Source organism: Bubalus bubalis, chromosome 1 (genome assembly GCF_019923935.1).
Source record: "Bubalus bubalis isolate 160015118507 breed Murrah chromosome 1, NDDB_SH_1, whole genome shotgun sequence".
Classification (NCBI taxonomy): Eukaryota; Metazoa; Chordata; class Mammalia; order Artiodactyla; family Bovidae; genus Bubalus; species Bubalus bubalis.
The window spans coordinates 189,085,735-189,104,779 of NC_059157.1; the positions used below are offsets into that span (position 1 = coordinate 189,085,735).

Genomic DNA, 19,045 nt, shown 5'->3' on the forward strand with positions numbered 1-19,045 from the left:
TTAGGGTCACCTCTCAAAGGCCCCACCTCCTAACACCATCACCTTGGAGGCCAACTTGGGTTAGGATCAACAGGTGAATTATGGGTCACAGACATTCAGACCACAGCGCCCACCTGCCTTGTGAAGGGTTGTCTGCTTTACTCAAAGTCCACCGGTTTGCCAACCTACCCAGAAATCCTTTCACAGAAACCTCCAGGTTAACATCTGAACAAATGTCTGGGTACTGTAGCCAAGTCAACACTGAAATTAACCATCACAACTTCCATTCTATTTCAAAATATTTTAAAAACACCCTTCAGAAGTTCAGGTTTAACCCTCCCCCTTTCTTCCAAAAACCACCAGCTTGATCCCAAGCTGATCAGCACCAGCTGATCCCGAGCACGCCCCCAGTCACAGGGTGACGCCCAGGACAAGCGGAACCTGCATGCTTATCTGAGTCTAGGTCCCTTTGCGGGGTTTTCTGGTTAGTCTGGAAAGATCCCTTGTGGGTTTATCACATGTGGTTTGGAGCCAGCTGTGTCAGGGCTGCAAAGTCCTCACCAGAGCCCAGGGCAGACGGGGACCCTGCCTCCACAAGCAAGTCCCTCTGGGTTAAGGAGGACAGAGGTCACACGCTTCATGAGTGGACCTGGCCTCGGCCTCCACTCCTTCCCTTCAGCCTGTCCTCCCTTTGCTGACCAAGCAGATATTCCATGCTTTGCAAAGGTTTGGGATGTTTCATGTGCCTCTCACCAGGATGGGTGGTTTTAACCATCACAGCACACAGCAGTTATGAAGGCATTGGCTACGTGTAAGAATAACACAGGTGCAGCGGGGGCTTATAGCCACGTGTCCTGCTCCTCTTACACACACGTCCCATGTCCTACAGGATAAGGTAGCCCTAGTGGTAAAAAACCCACCTGCCAATGCAGGAGACATAAGAGACGTGGGTTTGATCCCTGGGTTGGGAAGATCTCTTGAAGAAGGACATGGCAACCTGCTCCAGTATTCTTGCCTGGAGAAGCCCATGGACAGGGGAGCCTGGCAGGTGCTCCCCTGAGCGACTTAGCACCTAGCACCACACACAAAAACACCAGAAAAGGACCTGTAATGATCATAATAAATATATTTGTAACTTCTCAACTGGACAGAAATGCTTCCGGCAGCACAAGGTGCATGACAACATCTGGGTCTCGTCCACCGTTAGACCCTGGGCTTCACCTCCTCCCACCAAAGGTCACAGTGGGGGCAGAACCACCAGATCCAAAGGGTGATGGTGGGTCTTTAGCAACCATGGGAAATCCAAAGTTAAGCAAATAAAATAATAATTTGAAAAGGAAAATAGAGACAATGTAAGGAAAGTTGCCTTTGTTCTAGGAAATGTCTTTTTTTCTTTTTTTTCACGGTATATGACTCATTCATAAAGAGGAAGTGAGTTCTGTTGAAAAATACTTGAAATACTCTCTCAGGGGGAGAAAGCAATTCTTCACCAGTGTGGCCGGGTCCTGGGCAGGGGACTTCACTCGCTGCCTGTCCTGAGCCAGTAGGGAGAGTTCCTCCTGGGACACCAGAGCCGAGTGCCTGCTGTGAAGGAGAAAGGGGCTCGGTGCCCACCCCAGGAACCCACAGACACCCTGGAAGCCAGGGGTACAGCCTCGCCAGGCTCCCCAAGGTCTCTGAGATAAACACGCTTATAAGAGCCCCCACCCTGTGTGAGTGTCTCACCCAGTGGGGGGAGGTGGTGACAGGTGTGTCCTGGGGAGTACGGGACAATGGCCCCCACACCTCCCACTTCCCCCAGGGAGGAGCCATCCCTGGAGATGGTTCCCAAGGACAGACTACTGGCCCAGCTCACCAAGTCCCAGTTTGCGTGTGGAGAGGCCACCACGGAGCAGACCCACAGAGGCGGGGGGGGGGGGTGGATCGGGGGCAAGGCTGGTCCAGCAGCATTCTGTGGCCTCCCTGTGGGTCCGACTGCACCCGAGCTGACCGTGGCCACCTGCAGGCCCTGGACCGCCTGGCCAGAGGCCACTCAACAGGGACCCCGCTCACCATGTGATGCAACCCAAGGACTCAAGGCTCCTGGACGTGGTGCTGGGCACCTCACTGGACTTGGGGAACATTTCCCAGCTTACTTTGGGGGTGAAGGCCACCCCAGCTAGCCCTCTCCATCTGCAGCTCCACCGTCCAAGGGAGTCTGGGGCTGTCCAGAGGCAGCTGCCCGTCACCTGGGCAGAACGCTCCCTACATCCAGTGAGGCAGGTCTCGCTCATACTGAGGCAACATGGGTCTGAGGGGAAGCACCCGCTGTGTTTCTGGGGCCCAGGTGTGCCCCCAGGCCCCACCACCTCCCTCCAGGGGCCAGAAGTGGGGGGAGATGCCGTAGACGAGGCTGGGTGACCCTCAAGTCTTCAAAAAGACAGTGTTTCAGGAACCTGCTCCACCTTGCTGCCCACCTCCCCCCACTACAGTCCTGGGTGGGGGCCTGGTGGGCACCGCAATGTGAGCAGAGAGAAGGCTGGCATGGGAGGTGGCAAAGAGAAGTTTCCAGAAACTGTCAAGAGGAGGGCACATGACTTACTGCCCTGGAAGATGCAGGCAAGACAAGGGCAAAGGCCAGATGCATGAGGTTTGGGGGAGGAGGCGGCCTTCTCCTTTAAGGCCCGGGGAGGGCATGCGGCAGGGTCAGGAGGGGAGGACGGTGTCGCTGGAGCAGTGGGGTGGCTGGGCCAGGGCTAGGGGTGTGCAGGGACAGCGAGGGGCTATTCCTGGGGATCAACAGTCCTGAGGATGTTCCGGGAGCAGAGAGGGGGCTGTGTGTGTCTTCATGAGCACATGTGTGTGTGCGTGTGTGTGCATGTGCTTGTGTGTGAAGGCCCTAAGCAGACCTGTCTGAGGGGCTAGAAGCAGCTCAGTGTGGCCCAAAAGTGCATGGCGAAACATGAGTGAGGATGTGGGCCTGTGTGAGTGTGTGCTCTGTGTGTGTGTGATGAGTGTGAGCTTATGAGAGACTGGGTGTGTTCACATGGGTTTGGGGGTGTGCAGGGTGAGGCAGGTGCCCGGAGCTTGGGGACAGGGGACTGGGGCACACAAGCCGGGTGGCTCACGTCCAGGAGTTCGTCCAGAGGTGAATTGCTCAGAAAGGACCAGTGTGAAAGCGGGGAGGAGGTCCCTGAAGTGGAAAGGGGGGCTGCTGCCCTTGAGCTTGTCCAGAATTTGTGGGGTGCCCCAAGCTGGCCACAGAGGCTGCCTGGGCACGGCTCCCTCAGCTGCCCTGGGTTCCCTGGTGATGTGCCCACAGCCGGTGTGCTTCCAGGCCTCCAGGGACCTCACGTGCACAGGGAGTACCTCTTCACAGCAGGGATGTTGCTCCACACATGCACGGCATTCTGGACAGTTCTGCCACGGACATCCTGGATGGTCACCGGGTCAATCTGAGGGATGGGAACACAAGCTGTGACCTGGGGGCACCCACAGGCCTCAGCCACCACGGGCGCCCTGTCTGCACCCAGAGCACAGTCTCAGCCCTCCTGGATGGAAGCTGTCTCCCAGTCGACACTGTTCACATGGCACGTCTGTTTTCTTATAAATCACCTTATAAGGATAAAACTGAGTTACTATTTTAGACCTTTTAACCGGCAGATTTTTCATTTCCAAAGGTCACATGCCCAGGGACTCCCCGTCTGCTCCACAGCAGAGGTGGATTCCGTGAAGGACAAAGAATTCCTTGATCTCTGAGCCAAGAGCTGTGTCATCTCCGGCAGATAAGAAGCTTTGCGGGCAGACAGCAGACTTCCAAAAAGGTTGATGCCTCGTGATCCAAGGGAGCACCTGGATCCTGGGGCCAATCTCCCTCAAAAGGTCAGGGGAAGAGGGGCTGGGGGAGCCATGGCAGGAGAAACGGGACTGAGAGACCATCCAATCCCCAACATGCACCCTGGCGGCCTGGACTCCACCTCCTCAGACTCAGTCGGGGTGGCAGAACCTTTCTGGACATGTCAGCCTCTCCCGTGTCCACACCCCTGGCGGGGAGGAGAGCTCACAGCGGGATGTACCGGCAGGTACAGGGTAGAGACAGGCAGTCCTGTGTCTGGCACGTCTAGTTGTTCCCTGCCATCAGCAGAAATGTGGATCTACAGCAAAGTGGGAGCAGTCACAGGACACACGGTGAGTTCTCTCTCCTGCCTACTTTCGATTCGGGACTGATTCCGAGCGACCAAATGTGCTCCCAAAACGGTCAAGAGCCAGCATCTTTGCTGTCCCCCACGTCTGCTGGCAGCTGCTGCCCAGGTTTGGAGACTGGCTTTGGCTGGACTCAGGATCACATATTCATAGACTCGTCAATAATCAAGGAACCTTACAAGCCTGGTCCTCACTGCTCGTATGTGGTACCATGCCAGTATTTTTAAATTCAAGGTTCCCTAAAAAGGAGAAATAACCACAGATGGCGGAAGAAAGTAAGAGAATCATGAGGACACTTGGCTCAACTCTATGAAAATGATTTTAAACTTTACTTAAATGGATGGCATTCTGGGAAAACATAACTTACCAAAGTGATCTCAGAAAAGATTGAAAATCTTAACAGATTAGTTTCTACAGAAGAATTGCTCCTGTTTAAAACCTGGTTGACAATGACCAATCCAGACAATTTCACCGTTGTCAAATATTTAAATATTTGTACAAAGCAAGCTTAACATTGGCATCCAAACCAATAAAAATAGCACAAAGCCAATAAAAACCTCACACACCTCTCTTGCACTTGTCAAAGCAAAAATCCTACATGAAATGCTGTTCACCAGAATTCAGCAATCCGTCAAAAGAGCCGCACACATGACTAAGTGGGTGAGTTCAGGAATGCAAGGACAGATGACCACTAGAAAATCTATTAGCATACTGTACTGTATAAAGGGCTTCCCTGGTGGCTCAGACTGTAAAGAATCTGCCTGCAATTTGAGAGACCCAGGTTTGATCCCTGGGTCTGGAAGAGCCCCTGGAAAAGGAAATAGCAACCCACTCTAGTATGCTTGCCTGGAAAATCCCATGGGCAGAGGAGCCTGGCAGGCTACGGTCCAAAGAGTTGGACACAACTGAGAGACTAACACTTTCACAACAGATCTAAAGAATAAATTCAATTATCTCCATGAACATAAAAAAGAACATTTGACAGAATCCAACAATTATTCTTAATTAAAATGGATCAAAAACATAGAAATCAAGGGAAATGACTAGAAATTTCCTTAAGATAGTGAAATTTATCAACTGTGACCTCAAAATCAGCATCAGCCTAGGAGAGAAACACTGGGAACATTTCAGTGAAAGTTAGGAGCCAGGCAGGCATGTCCTGCCACTACTGTGATCCAGCGTGAAACCAGAGAAATGCAAGAACAGCGAAATTTGAGGTACAGAATCGGAAACAAAAAACTGTCACCGCTTGCAGAAATCTGCTCAAACACCTAGGAAGTCTACCTGAATCAACTGCAAACCACCGTCATCCACAAAGTAGTCCAATAAGGTGACAGGAGCTAGATCAATCTAGATAGATCGATAGTTTCTTGAATACAAATCAAAACCAGTAAGATACAGAATGGAAAAATCCCAACTGCGTAGGAGGAAAGAAGAGCAGGACACTTGGAGCCAAGGAAGGAAGGCAGAGAGCTGGGGACACCCTGTGGGCAGGCAGGGGAAAGAGCAGCTCTGCCGTCAGAGGGGCTATGCAGACATCCTGGGGGTGGGGGGCAGCATCTCTGAAAACAGCACATGGACCCTGCAACCTCTCTTCCGGAATCCACCCCCACTGACGTCCCCCCTCACATCCCTGCCTCGTAGCAATGTTTTTAGGAGCGAGAGATTAGAAACCACCCAACTGTGTGTTCATGGAAACAGGTTGAAGGCAATTTTTTATGTCCATACAAATAGAACAAAACAAAAACACGTAAATTAAAACAAAGAAGGAGAAAGGCGCTTTCCCAACAGAAGGATTTCCAGGGTAACAGGTGAGTGAGAAAAGCCTGTGGGCAGATTTGCAAGTTTGTGGAGATGTCCTGGAGGTGACAAGGGACCTAAAGACAAATGCAGTGGGAGTGGTGGGAGCGGGCGGCCAGGAGACATTTGCTGTCAATTTATAAACACCGGAACACAGCAGGGGCACGTCCTAAGATGAGGGGACACCCAGCCTGGCCTGGGGCTGCCCTGTGTGGGGGGTGAAATGAGCTGAGAAGGATGGGCCGGGTCAGGCCTGGACAGAAGGTCACTGAGTCCAGAAGTGGCCTAAAGGCCAGGACTTGGGCCTGAGGACAGAAAGAGCAAGGCTGTTGGTTCCCCAGGATGGGTGTGAGTGTGAGTGTGTGCACGGGTGTGTGCGTGCATGTGTGCAGATGGAGCTGGGTGGGGGGAGAAAGACATGGCCCCCAGTGGCAACTTCCTGAATCCAGAGCAAAGCATTGAGAAAGCACCATTGGGGCTTAGTGGTACGACAGCCCTCGTGGGCTCCGTGAATTCTGAGAAACCAGTCCTCAGGGCCGGGACCTAAGTGGTGCCCCCACCAAGGGACCTTAGTGTCCCCTGCAGAGGCCCCGACCTGCACGTACCTCCAGGAATCGAGTGGCTACGTCCAGGTCCTCCTCCGTCAGCACCAGGTTGTCCACGAACATCCAGAAGAAGGGCTGGGGGCTGCCAGGCAGGGGCCTCGCATACTGCAGGATGCGGTGGAACTGGTACACGTACCACCCTGTGGAGGGGGCGGGCAGGTGAGTCTGGCTTCCACCCACTGGGAGGGGCCCGGGACAGGAGTGCGGGGCTCCGGTGGGAGTGGGGAGGGGAGACCTCAGCTGCCTTGCAGCCGCCTGCCCCCCAGCAGCCTGGAGGGCCCAGATGTGCCTGACACCAAGACAGCACAGGTGCGAGGGTCTGGGTGCCGCCCCTGAGGGACATGCAGCCGAGCAGATGGGGTGGGAGGGGCGCCAGGCCGCCCTGGGGTGACAGACCCGCTCGTGCTGTGGTTGTGGTGATGGCCTCACAGGGCGCACAAGACCCACCAGGACGTGCTCACTGAATACGGACACTGATACCTGTCTCTGATGCCCCAGCAAAGCTGTTTCTTTTTTTTTTAAGTTGCAGACAATTTGCAATTCCTGCCCTCCCTGAAGAGTGCTGGGTGGGGTGTGTGGGAGGGGGTGGGGGACAAGAGACCCTGGAGTTTTAGCAGATGGCAGTTTCTTACCCGGGGGGTGGTCGCAGGGGTGGCCCAGGGCGGGCGTGGAGCCATAGGTGAGGTCGAAGGGGCCCCACTCATCTATCTGCAGGAGGACAGGGGCGGCTCAGGAGGGCAAAGTGGTCCCCTGGGTTGGGCACCTCGTTTGTCTAATCATGTGATTCAGGCTGACCCTCATGGAAGGGGTGGTGGGGCAGTGAAACCCACTGGGTCAGACCCACCTCTGTAAGTCAGGGGGTGTGGAGAACTCACTTCCTCCATCTGGAGGAGGCGGCCCTGGGAATCTGAGCACCATGATTCCTTTGTGCCCTCAAAGACCCTCCCGGGAGGTTGACACCTGGGCCCCCAGATTCATGCGTATTTCCTGTGTTGCTGGAAAATACACATCGAGCCCCTGATGGGTCAACGGACAGTGGGAGCATGAGCTGCTTCTGCCGCTGCAGCAACACCCCCACCCCAAGGCCCCCCAACTCCTCCTGAGTGGAGGACGTGCTTTCACCACCAGGGGCTCAAGTGCCCCTCCCACGTGACCAAGGGCCCCGGTTAGAGATACTGGCCCAAGTTATTCTTAAAAACAAAATAAATGAGACCCAAACACTGGATGCCTGGTTCAAACACTGGATGCCTGGTTCTGTGACAGCAACCCGTCCAGAGCAGACTTGGCTTCCCTGGACCCTCACCAAACCAGTGGACAGAAGCCCGTACCAGACACCAGCTCCCCACCTCGCGGCCTCACATGCCCTCTTGCAGCCAGCTCTGCCTCTGCCCCTGCCCCTGACTAGGTGCGCTCCTGGTGCTCTATAGCAGGGGCTCTATCCAGGGCTCTACTGCAGGCTGCAGACTGGGATGAGTACAGAGGGGTGTCTGGATGGGGAGGAGGCAAGGGGGCTAGAGGAGGCGAGCTTGAGCTGGGGGGCCGGGGTCTGCAGGCTGGCGGCTGCTGTGACGACCCAGGAAATGCCGTGAAGGAAGCAAGGTCTTCCTTGTTCTCCCCAAGAATCCGCCAGCGAGCACTCTGAATCCCCTGAGACCCACAGACACGGACAGCCGGATGCCGCCGTGCAGACATGGGAGCGATGACGACACGCATGGCCGTCACTGTCACCACCGAGACTCAGAGCTCATCATGGGAGGGATCTAGACCCTCCACACACCAGCAAGAGCCCCTCCACGTCTGCTCTGTCCTGCAGCTCTGCAGCTTGAGGGGGGAGGCCTCGTATCACTGTCCAGCCCCGCCTGGACCATCCTGCCCTTTAAGGGAGGACCCCGCCTGGGGAGCCTAGGATGAGTGTGACCAGAATGCTCCAGAAATGCTCCCTGGTGGGACATCTGATGGGGCCGGTGGGGCGAGAAGACCCTGTTCTGGGCATCAAGGCAGGGCAGACCCCAGGGGGATGGACCGGTGGTGGGGGAGTCCCCAGGCTCAGCCAGAGAGGAGGGCTGGCCCCTGGACACACCCTTGGGTCAGACCAAGATGGGGGGGAGTAGAGCTGTAAGGCTCTGACTGGCACCCTGGGGGCAGAGTGGACTCCCTACGCTGGCTGTTTCCTTGCTGCCGCCTGCAACGGCCAGCGCTCCGGCCCCTCAGGCCCTGTGCCTGGGGTGGCTGGGCTCTAGGGACAGTGGGCTTTAATCCCGATGTGAGGGGCTCTGTGGGCCTCGGGCGAGGGCCCAGATCCTCCTGCAGAGGCCCCCGGAGGAGGCTTCCCATCCCTTTCCCACCCCAGGACGCTCTTGACCGAGCTGGCTGAGTCACTTTTAGGCGCTCCCTCCCAGGCCACATTCAAGACAGCAGGAACAGGCAGCGTGGGGGCCACAAAGCTGCCTCTCTCATCTCCCCTGTTGTGGGGACAATCCCCATGAGACCCCCCCGAGGTCAGTCCTGCAGGGGGCTACCCCTCCCCCTCTTTCTGCCTGGTCCCCTGTCCCCTTCCCCCCAGTCTGCTCTCACCAGGGGCCTGGAGGAGCTGAGTCTGCCCTCACTGGGGACCTGGAGGAGCCGGCAGTACTTACGTCCCTCCTCACTATGTTGGTGACGTCATCCAAATGTTTCAATCTTCCCGGCTTAGAACCATCTTCCAAAAAGCCCAGACTCGTCAGCTCTGGGTGGGGAGCCAAGAGGACACAGAGGGCTGGCGTTGGGTTTTGACCCAACGTGGAATCAAAGGCCAACGGCTGATCAGAAAGTACGGCTATCATATGGTGAGCAGACTTTATCTTTCCAGCGACGTGACGGGGTGACTAAGCACTGATTTCACAAAGTCAAGCCACGTGTTGCATAACCAGCGCTACGGGCTGCAGTGCCACTCTCTGGGTTAGGGAACCACGGGGCGGTGGCGATGCATGCTGACGTCACCCGGTCAGGCTGGGAGACAGGGCTGGGCTGCAGGAGAGCGTGCAGCCGAGGCACTGGAAGGTGAGCCCAGAAAGGACCTTGCGAATTAATAACGCACTGTCTGGGCAGGGCCTGGAAGGCTGAGTGGCCGTGGGCAGTGACTCCTGGGTTCCTTCAGGGGATGCTATGCTCTGTGTGTCTCGGCCCCCAGATTCTTAACACAGATGAGCACGGGGCCACTGTGATCATACTACCAGGCACTCGGCGAGCGCCAGGAGCAGGGCAGATGGCCCCATTCCACTTGGCCAGAGACTAACAGATGTATTTTCACTGATTCCTGTTACATCTGCTGAGCCCACAAGAGTCCACAGGATTTCCAAAGGTACCGGCAGGTGGGGGTCTGCTTGGGGTCTGCAGGGGCAGGACACCCAGGCAAGGCTAGAATGCAGCATGTGACTGCCTGGGTGATGGGGGCGTCCGGGTAAAGATTGAGGGTGCAGAGGGTCCAGCAAGGGGTGGGGCAGGTAAGGGGGCCAGGTGTGTGGAGGTGTGTGAGGCTCAGTGGCTCTGGGCAGGGCTGTCCTAGCAGAGAGCTGGCCCTATGGCCCTCACTGTGGCATTTCACACCCACCGTCTTGCTATGCGAATTTTCTTTCCAAAGCAGCCCAGCTGAAGGAAGGAGCCCCAGGTGCTCCTGCACAGCACACCCCTTGCCTCCTGGAAACGGCCCCCAGTCCCAGACATGCAGTGAGTGTGATGCTGGGGACCTTTGCACCCCCGCCCTCATTGCACACACCCTGGGTCCCCTGTGGGTCCCCTTGGAGGGGTCGCTCCAAGCAGACCCCTCTTATAGCATGAATCCTCAGGTGTCACTGCACCCACCTTTCTTGATGTCCCCAAAAAGGGATAGCACCCGGATGGGCTCTCTCTTCCACACAGGCACAGTTTTGTACATCTCAAGGGGACTCTCCTATTTATTAAAAAAAAAACCCAGAACATTCTGATGACTACCTAATCATAGAGCCCATGAGTGTCAAGACAAGTTCTTTCTGGCCTTGCACACCTGGAGGGGGCTGGCCACTCCTTGACCGCACTGACCCCCCAGGCCTTCATGAAGACCCGGCCCATCCCCCAGACCAAGGCTCTTGCCCTCCCCCGCCAACTGCATCTCCAGCAAAGGGAAGGCAGATGCTCGGGACTTCACTGCTTGTGAAAGGAGATAACTCTGTCCCTAGAGAAACCACTTCCCTGTATTTCTTGGGAAGAGTTTCTGACCTGGGGCGCTCTGAACGCCCATGGCCATGGGAGACACTGGATCCCTCTCTGTCCCTTCTGCAGGCTCTGAACCCAGGCCCCAAGTCACCCGGCACCACCCGAGAAGGCTACCAGCGCAGGGCCTCTCCCAGGCCAGGCCTGAGCCAGCACCCATGTCTCCGCGTAAAGAGGTCAGGCTGAGGACAGGAGCCGAGAAGGTGTCCAGTAACACCCACCCTCCCATGCAGGGCACCAGCTGGCAGAGATGCGGTGGATCTATCCAGGAAACAAGCACTCCCGAGCCCCTGACCTCCGGGAGGCTTCTTGGCCTCCTATGAGCATGACATCGAGCTGTGGATGGATGACCAGGCCTGAGCAGGGGTGCTGCCTGCAAGCAGTGGAGGGTGGGGGTCCCAGGAGACCCTGAGCCCAGGACTGGAGCAGGTGGACGGTGCCCAAGGTGGGCAAAAAGTGAAACAATGGGAGAGGGCAGGTGGTCCTGGGCTTCCTGGGGGCGTGGGGAGGGCAGGGCATATCCCGTGCAGGCACAGCCCTGACAGACACTTGGGGACGCACGTCCTGGTTCCCTGTGGCAGCTGCAGGAGCCATGCCTCCTTCTCCCTGCTCCCCTGGGGCAGTAACAGTGGTTCAGAGTATCTACCCCTTCCCCCTTGGATGAGAAACCCCTCCTGCAGTTTGCTGGCTTGGGGTCTTTTACACAGAGATGGGTGGCTTCTGCCACAAGATAGACCTGAAGAAGGCTCTATGGGGAGGGCAGGTGCCTAGTTTAGAAAAGCACCTTGAAGGCACCTGCTCCATCCAGTGTCAGGGAGTGCAGGGCGGTGGGGCCACCACGTGCCCCCATGGTTGGCCCAGCAATGCCAGGTGTGCAGCGACTCCCCAGAACCGGCCAGCCTTGAACAGCAGAGAAGGAACCTGAGGCTCCAGGCCGCCCCGGTCAGTGCCCAGCCTGCCCCGTCACTCAGCCCCCACCCCCTCTGCATGTGTCTCTATCCTACTCCTTCCTGGTAGATGACACCAATCACTACATTTCATGTCACCCCAATCCAGGATGACCTCACCTCAAGATCCTTCTCTAAACTGCGTCTGCAAAGACCTTATTTCCAAAATAGGTCACATTCACAGGTACCGGAGGTTAGGACTCGGGTGTATCTTTCAGGAACAGACCTCAAACTACTGCGATGAGCCCACACTCCTGCCTAGCTCATGGCCCCGGCCTTGATTCCAGAGAGGACCCATGTCTGTGCCAGCTGTCCGGGCTGGACTTGGAGATCCTGCCCAGGCATTTGCTCCCACTTGCTGAGCTCAGAGGCCCACGTTTGCTGGGCACTCTCCTACCTCCTACAAATGCCTGGTTCCCAGGCTTGGGAGAAACCAATCTGCTGCGCTAAAGGGATTTGTGGAAGACAGACACCTAGTGGACACTGCTATCAAAGAGGAAGGTGAAAAAAGTGCATTTGCTCAAAAGCCTTTAACTTCATCACATAAGCAGAGTGGATGGGCATTTTGCAACCAGTCGCCGGAGGAAATGAGCCAAGTTAGGGCTGGCCGTTCGCCCGTTCTATCCTCCAGCCCCAGCTGCCACTCACCGCCTCCCGGTCATAGAAGGCCTTCAGCCACGTCCGCCACTTCCTCCTCCTCTGCAGTAGCCCGCTCCGGGGGAAGGGCAGACAAAGGAAGCAGACCCAGTTGCTCATGGCGTGAACCTTCCCCGAGGTCCCGGGGCCAACCAGGGTGTCAACGCACTCGAAACAGTAGCATCTGGAGTCAAACAGAAAACCACAGCGGCAGAAATGACACTGCCTCATCTCCAGGTGAAACCCCGGTGGCCCAGTAGGCAGCAGAGAGCCTGCTCCTTGTTCTGGAGTGAGTGAAAAGACAGGTGGAAAGACAAAGACAGCAGGGTGGGGAGGCAAGACTGTGGCTGAGGGAGGGGGTCAGTCCCTCTCAGGGACCTAGAGCCACAGGGCCCCCGTCATCTGCGGAGGACAGGGGGACCTGTGGACAATGGCGGATTTTCAAGACTCCCCTACGCCAGCTGTTCTCCTCCTCCAAACTTTAGCAACTAAGAAAGCAGGTGAGATCTCCCTATGAACTCAAGCACAGGAGCACCCACTGAGGGGACAGGGGGGCAGGTCTGGGGTGGGAGCTGTGGGTACAAGGATGGCCCAGAAGGGCTGCAGGGAGGGACTGCAAGTAAAGCTCAGGTGGGCACACAGCAGGGGAGAGCGAAGGCACCTGCCTGACTCTGGCCCCGTGAGGGTCCTGTCCTACTTAACCATCGAGGGAGCAGCTATGCCTTGGCAATAAAAACAGAAAGAAAAATCACAAGCACACAGCTTTTGAGACCCCCCTCCCATAGGTCAAGCGTACATGCATGCTAAGTCACTTCAATCGTGTCCGACTGTTTGTGACCCCACAGATCATAGCCTGCCAGGCTCTTCTGTGTGTGGGATTCTGCAGGCAAGTATACTGGAGTGGGTTGCCATGCCCTTCTCCAGGGGCTCTTCCCCACCCAGGGATCGAACCAGCATCTCTTACTTCTCTTTCACAGGCAGGCAGGCTCTTTACTACTAGTGCCACCTGGGAAGCCCCTCCCATAGGTCAAGGCTCTTCAGCAAATGAAACATTTGAGATGGAAATTGAAAGCTTTGGAGAAAGTCATCCTTTGGGGAGGTGGGGTAGGAAAGTCCCTTGCACTCCTGGATGCAGAGCCCAGAAGGACGGGTGTTCCCCAGGTTTATGGGCAGCAGTCCTTCATGACTCTGGATCCCCTGCACCCCTGGCCTCACCGGGTGCAGTCGGGATTCTCGCAGATGAGCAGTGTCTCCCCGGCGCAGCAGATGGAGCAGTAAGACTGGTACCCGTCATCGTCGTACAGGAAGAGGCACTCCAGGAACTTGTCCTTGACAAGGGCAAAGCCAGGCTGCCCACTCCGCCCTGAGGCTGCCACAAAGCCACCCTCACCTCCCTGCTTACCTTGCATGGAGCACACATCCCCCCCTCAAACAGAGGGTGCTGTGTGTGCACCTGGAGACTTCCACAGCATATACACACATCTGAGGCAGAAACCCACAGTCAACGTGTGTCACGGCACCGCCAGACAGAGCAACAGACTTAGCAACAACAGAAAAAGTGCAAGACCTTTACACTGAAAGCCACAAACTGCTCTTGAAAGAAAGTTCAGATGGGAGGGCATCCCATGTTTGTGGATCAGAAGACTAATGAGTGTTAAAATGCTGTGTGTCCTCAGTCACTCAGTTGTGTCTGACTCTTTGAGACCCCACAGACTGTAGCCCACCAGGCTCCTCTGTCCATGGGATTTCCCAGGCAAGAATACTGGAGTGGGTTTCCATTTCCTTCTCCAGGGGATCTTCCCAACCCACAGATCAAACCCACATCTCCTGCATTAGCGGGCAGATTCTTTACCACTGAGCTACCAGGGAAGCCCATTAAAATGGCAAGCCTCCCCAGATTGGTCTACAGATCTCTCTCAAAATTCCAGCTGGGATTTTTTTTTTTTCTTTCTTTCTTTTTTTTTTTTTTTTTTTGCAGAAATTGCTAGCCTGATCCAAAAATCCATGTGTAAATGCAGGGGATCCAGGCTAGGCAAACCCATAGAGAAAAAAAGTAGATTCGTGGTTGCCTAGAGTTGAAAGAGGGGAGGGATAAGGAAGGAGTTACTGTGGGTACCAGTTTGTTGTGCAGGTGATGAAAATGCCCCAAAATTAGATTGCAGTGGCTGTGGCACTTTATGCATGATTATACTAAAAGACACCTTCAATGATGGGTCAGGGTCTTTAGGGTGGGTGGAGGGGATACAAGCTGGGCACCAGCCATGTCGACTGCCCTCCTCCAGGGATGGACAACCTTCTTGAGCAGGCTCACACCCCTTCGCCTGGGCAGGGTGTGATGCTCACCTTCTATGTCTCGCTGGTTGACCTTGACTTCATAGGCAATAAAATCTGGAAAAGAAAAGACGTAGTCCCTGCCTCAGCCTGTCTCCTACATCAAACAGGTCAAGAGATGAGCCTCAAAGTCGATCTTTTGAAGTTGCAGGACCCAGAGGGCCAGCACCACCCTCCCTCCTCCACCTTTCACACTGACATTTAAACATCCAAGCTGATCGCTGGGGTGGGGGAGGCTTGGAGTGGGGCCCTCCTGCTCCTGAGTGAGGCGTGATTATTCCAGAAGCCGGGAACCCTGGACAGTGTTCAGGCTTGAAGTGGGCATCCCAAGTGATGGGCCCAGTACTCAAATGAACCCTCACCTCTGCGGGGCCCGGGAGATGGTGGGGATGACAGTTCGCTGGAACCCACTAGGATGATGTCCAGACTGTGCTCCGCCTCCGGGTCCAGGACTAGGGTAGCAGACAAGGGGACACCAAACCAGGAGATAGGACAGACAGCGGAGAGTGAGAAGGTGCCCCATCAGCCTCCGTCTCAGAGCCTTGGAATCCTGGAATCCTTGTTCAGCCCCTACCCACCTCCCACAGTGACACTCACCCCTCCCAACCCAGAGCAGGGATGGTGTCGAGGGGCAAGAATATCGGTGGTGAGTGCCAGCCTCGAGGGGGAGTTCAGGGGTTGCCCATCAGGTGGGCCACTTGGGTCTCACAGGGCCCTAGGTCCTCCATGGCACCTCCTCCGTCTGCATCCCCCCAGCTGTGGGCCCCTCAGCCACCCCATGTTCCTGCTGCCCCAGGGTCTCCCAGACCCCATCCAGCCTTGGTCTCTCCCAAGAACTCTTGAAGGCCGGGGGGCTCCTGAGAAAAAGAAAGGGCCTCACTGATTTCACAGGGCGGGGGCCATTGCTCCCTATCCGGCGGCAGGGCTGGGTCAGGGTCTGAGCCATCCATGGTGTCCAGGTTCAGGGTCCCGGGGGAGGAGCGAGCCATGGAATCTGGGAAGGGACTTCTTCCAGAATAGCAGGAAACCAGGGTGCTGGACTCCTGGGGTGGGGGCGCGCAAGATGACGTAGGGATGAGGGCAGGGGAGGGCGGGGACCCCTCAGTGCCACTGGGTGTTGGGTGGAAGGGTGGAGGGCTCCTGTGGGGGTTCTCCTGCTGGGTGGGGGATTAGGGAGTCCTGGGAGGGGGAGGGGGAGGGGGAGGAGAGTCCTTACAGTGAGGAGGGATGAGAAGACCCGTGTGGGAGAGGAGGGTTCAGGGGGGCGGAGTGAGGAGGCTCAGTGATGGGGCCTGAGTGCGGGGGTGGGGGACTCAGGGGCGGGGCTTAGGGCTCTCAGGATTCTTGGCTGGGGGCGGGCGCAGGGGGGCAGGACCGGCTAGGAGGGAATTCAGTGGGGTTTAGGCATCTAAGGGGTGTGGTGCCTAGTGAGGGTGAAGGTTCTGGGTGGGATAAATGGCCGGGAGTGGGAGGGGCCAAGGGGCAATTAGTGGGGAGGAAGCTCAGTTGGCCTGGGGAGGGCTCATAGCTCCCTCCTTTCAGCTTGGGTGTGGTCCAGGTGGCCTGACTTACCTGTGTAAAGTTCAATGAGTGCTTCCCTGGTGGTCCAGTCGCTAAGATTCCAGGCTCCCAATGCAAGGACCCAGGTTCTATCCCTGGTCAGGGAACTAGATCCCACATGCCCCAACTAAGACCTGGTGTAGCCAAATAAATAAATAAATTATATATATATATATATATATATATATATATATACATACACACACACACACACACACAAACACACTTTAAAAAGCTCAGCAGGATGTCAGGCAGTAGCTCTGCAGGGAGAAACCTGCCAAGGTCAAGGTTGACAGCAGAGTGGTCAGCAGAGTGGACAGTACTGCTCCCTACAGGGTGACAGGAGGATGGTGTGTCACCTCTGTGGGCTCCCTCCCCACCTGTGACTCAGCCGCCACCCATGAGAGAAGCGCCGGAAGATTCCAGGGGCGGGACAGCCTGCAACATAGCAACATACCTGCCTGGGACTCTTCACAACTGTGTTGCTCATCAGAAAAAATCCGAGAAACTGTCACACCCAAGAGGAGCCTAAGGAGGCATGACGATTAGACTAAATGGGACAGAAAAATGACCTTAGAGGAAACCAAGGACATCTAGTAAACTATGGCTCATTAGCCTCAAGAATATTGTATCTGTTCAATTCAGTTATGTTCAGTCACTCAGTTGTGACCGGCTCTTTGCGACCCCATGAATCGCAGCACGCCAGGCCTCCCTGTCCATCACCAACTCCCGGAGTTCACCCAAACTCACATCCATCGAGTCGGTGATGTCATCCAGCCATCTCATCCTCTGTCGTCCCCTTCTCCTCCTGCCCCCAATCCCTCCCAGCATCAGAGTCTTTTCCAATGAGATAACTCCTCACATGAGGTGGCCAAGTATTGGAGTTTCAGCTTTAGCATCAGTCCTTCCAATGAACACCCAAGACTGATCTCCTTTAGAATGGACTGGTTGGATCTCCTTGCAGTCCAAGGGACTCTCAAGAGTCTTCTCCAACACCACAGTTCAAAAGCATCAATTCTTCAGTGCTCAGCTTTCTTCAGTCCAACTCTCATATCCATATATGACCACAGGAAAAACCATAGCCTTGACTAGACGGACCTATGTTGACAAAGTAATATTTCTGCTTTTCAATATGCTATCCAGGTTGGTCATAACTTTCCTTCCAAGGAGTAAGTGTCTTTTAATTTCATGGCTGCAGTCACCATCTGCAGTGATTTTGGAGCCCCCAAAAATAAAGTCTGACACTGTTTCTACTATTTCCCCATCTATTTCCCATAAAGTGATGGGACCGGATTGCATGATCTTAGTTTTCTGAATGTTGAGCTTCAAGCCAACTTTTTCAGTCTTCTCTTTCACTTTCGTCAAGGAGCTTTTTAGTTCCTCTTCACTTTCTGCCATAAGGGTGGTGTCATCAGCATATCTGAGGTTATTGATATTTTCCAGGCAATCTTGATTCCAGCTTGTGCTTGTATCAGTAGTGATTCACTAATTGTTACAATTGTATCACACTGAAGCAAGATGTTAATCACAGGGGTATGGGTTTGTGGGAGCTCTGTCCTAGCTTCAGAGATTTTCTATAGATACAAAGTATTCTAAAATACTTTCTTTTTTAACCACACTGTATTGACTAAACTCCCCAGGTGGCTCAGAGATAAAGAATCCCCTACCAGGGCAGGAAATGAGAGTTTAATCCCTGAGTAGGGACTATCCCCTTGAGAAGGAAATGACAACCCACTCCAGTATTCTTGCCTGGACAATCCTATGGACAGAGGAGCTTGGCAGGCTACAGTCCAATGGGTTGCAAACAGTCAGACACAACTTAGAAACTAAACAACAACAAATTATTGACTGTGGTCATCATGCAATACTTTATATCTCTATTTGTGAGTTATTTCTCTTTAACTGAAAGTTTATACCTTTTGACCCTCTTCATTCATTTATCTGGGCTTCCCTGGTGGCTCAGAGGGTAGAATGTCAAGCTGCAATGTGGGAGACCCAGACCCATTTATCCAGTCTCCACCTTTGGCAACCACCTTCTCTGTATCTGTGAGTTTGAATTTTTTATTTGTTTTTAATCCCACATGGAAGTGAGGTCATATGGTATCTGTCTTTGTCTGGTTTGTTTCACTTGGCATAATGCCCTCAAGGTCAATCCATGTTGTCACAAATGGCAAAATTTCATTCTTGTTTTATGACAGAGTAGCACTCCATTGTATATACACATTGTGTTTTCTTGATGCATTCACCCACTGATGGGCACTTTTTTGTTTATGTCTTGGATATTGTAAGTAATGCTGCAATGAATATGAGTGTGCAGGTATCTTCTCAAATCAGTGTTTTCATTGTTGTTGGATGTATACCCAGAAACGGTTTTGCTGGATTGTGTGGTAGTTCTATTTTTTATTTTTTTGAGAAAGCTCCTTAGTGTTTTCCATGGCAGCTGCACCAATTTGCATTCTCACAACAGGGCACAAGGGTTTCCTTTTCTCCACATCCTTGCCAGCATTTGTTATTCTTGCATTTTTGATAACAGCCACTCTGACAGGTGTGAGGTGCTAACTTGCTGTGGGTTTGATTTGCATTTCCCTGATGATTGGTGATGTAGAGCATATTTTCATGTACCTGTTTGTTGGAAGACATACAGAAAACATCCATATATCTTCTTTTTTTTTTTTCAGCATTAAATTTTATTTATTCCCACCACCATCTCTCTTCCACCCCAATGTATGTAACAATATCAGAAACCTGATTCTTCCCCCCCCCCCTTTTTTTTTTCAT

At 54.4% G+C, this 19,045-nt stretch overlaps 1 protein-coding gene across 1 annotated transcript; it reads right to left on the minus strand.

Annotated features, from left to right (window-relative positions):
- Positions 1-1,087: 1,087 nt before the first annotated feature.
- On the minus strand, positions 1,088-15,696 carry DNMT3L (DNA methyltransferase 3 like). The gene is made up of 12 exons (XM_044940638.1): positions 15,588-15,696; positions 15,070-15,159; positions 14,720-14,764; positions 13,779-13,858; positions 13,592-13,704; positions 12,389-12,560; positions 10,407-10,494; positions 9,203-9,291; positions 7,199-7,274; positions 6,567-6,706; positions 3,328-3,413; positions 1,088-1,563 (listed from the first exon to the last, which is right to left on the minus strand). Exons 1-12 carry the CDS (start codon positions 15,694-15,696, stop codon positions 1,398-1,400), a joined length of 1,254 nt encoding a protein of 417 aa, XP_044796573.1. The 3' UTR covers positions 1,088-1,397.
- Positions 15,697-19,045: the final 3,349 nt, after the last annotated feature.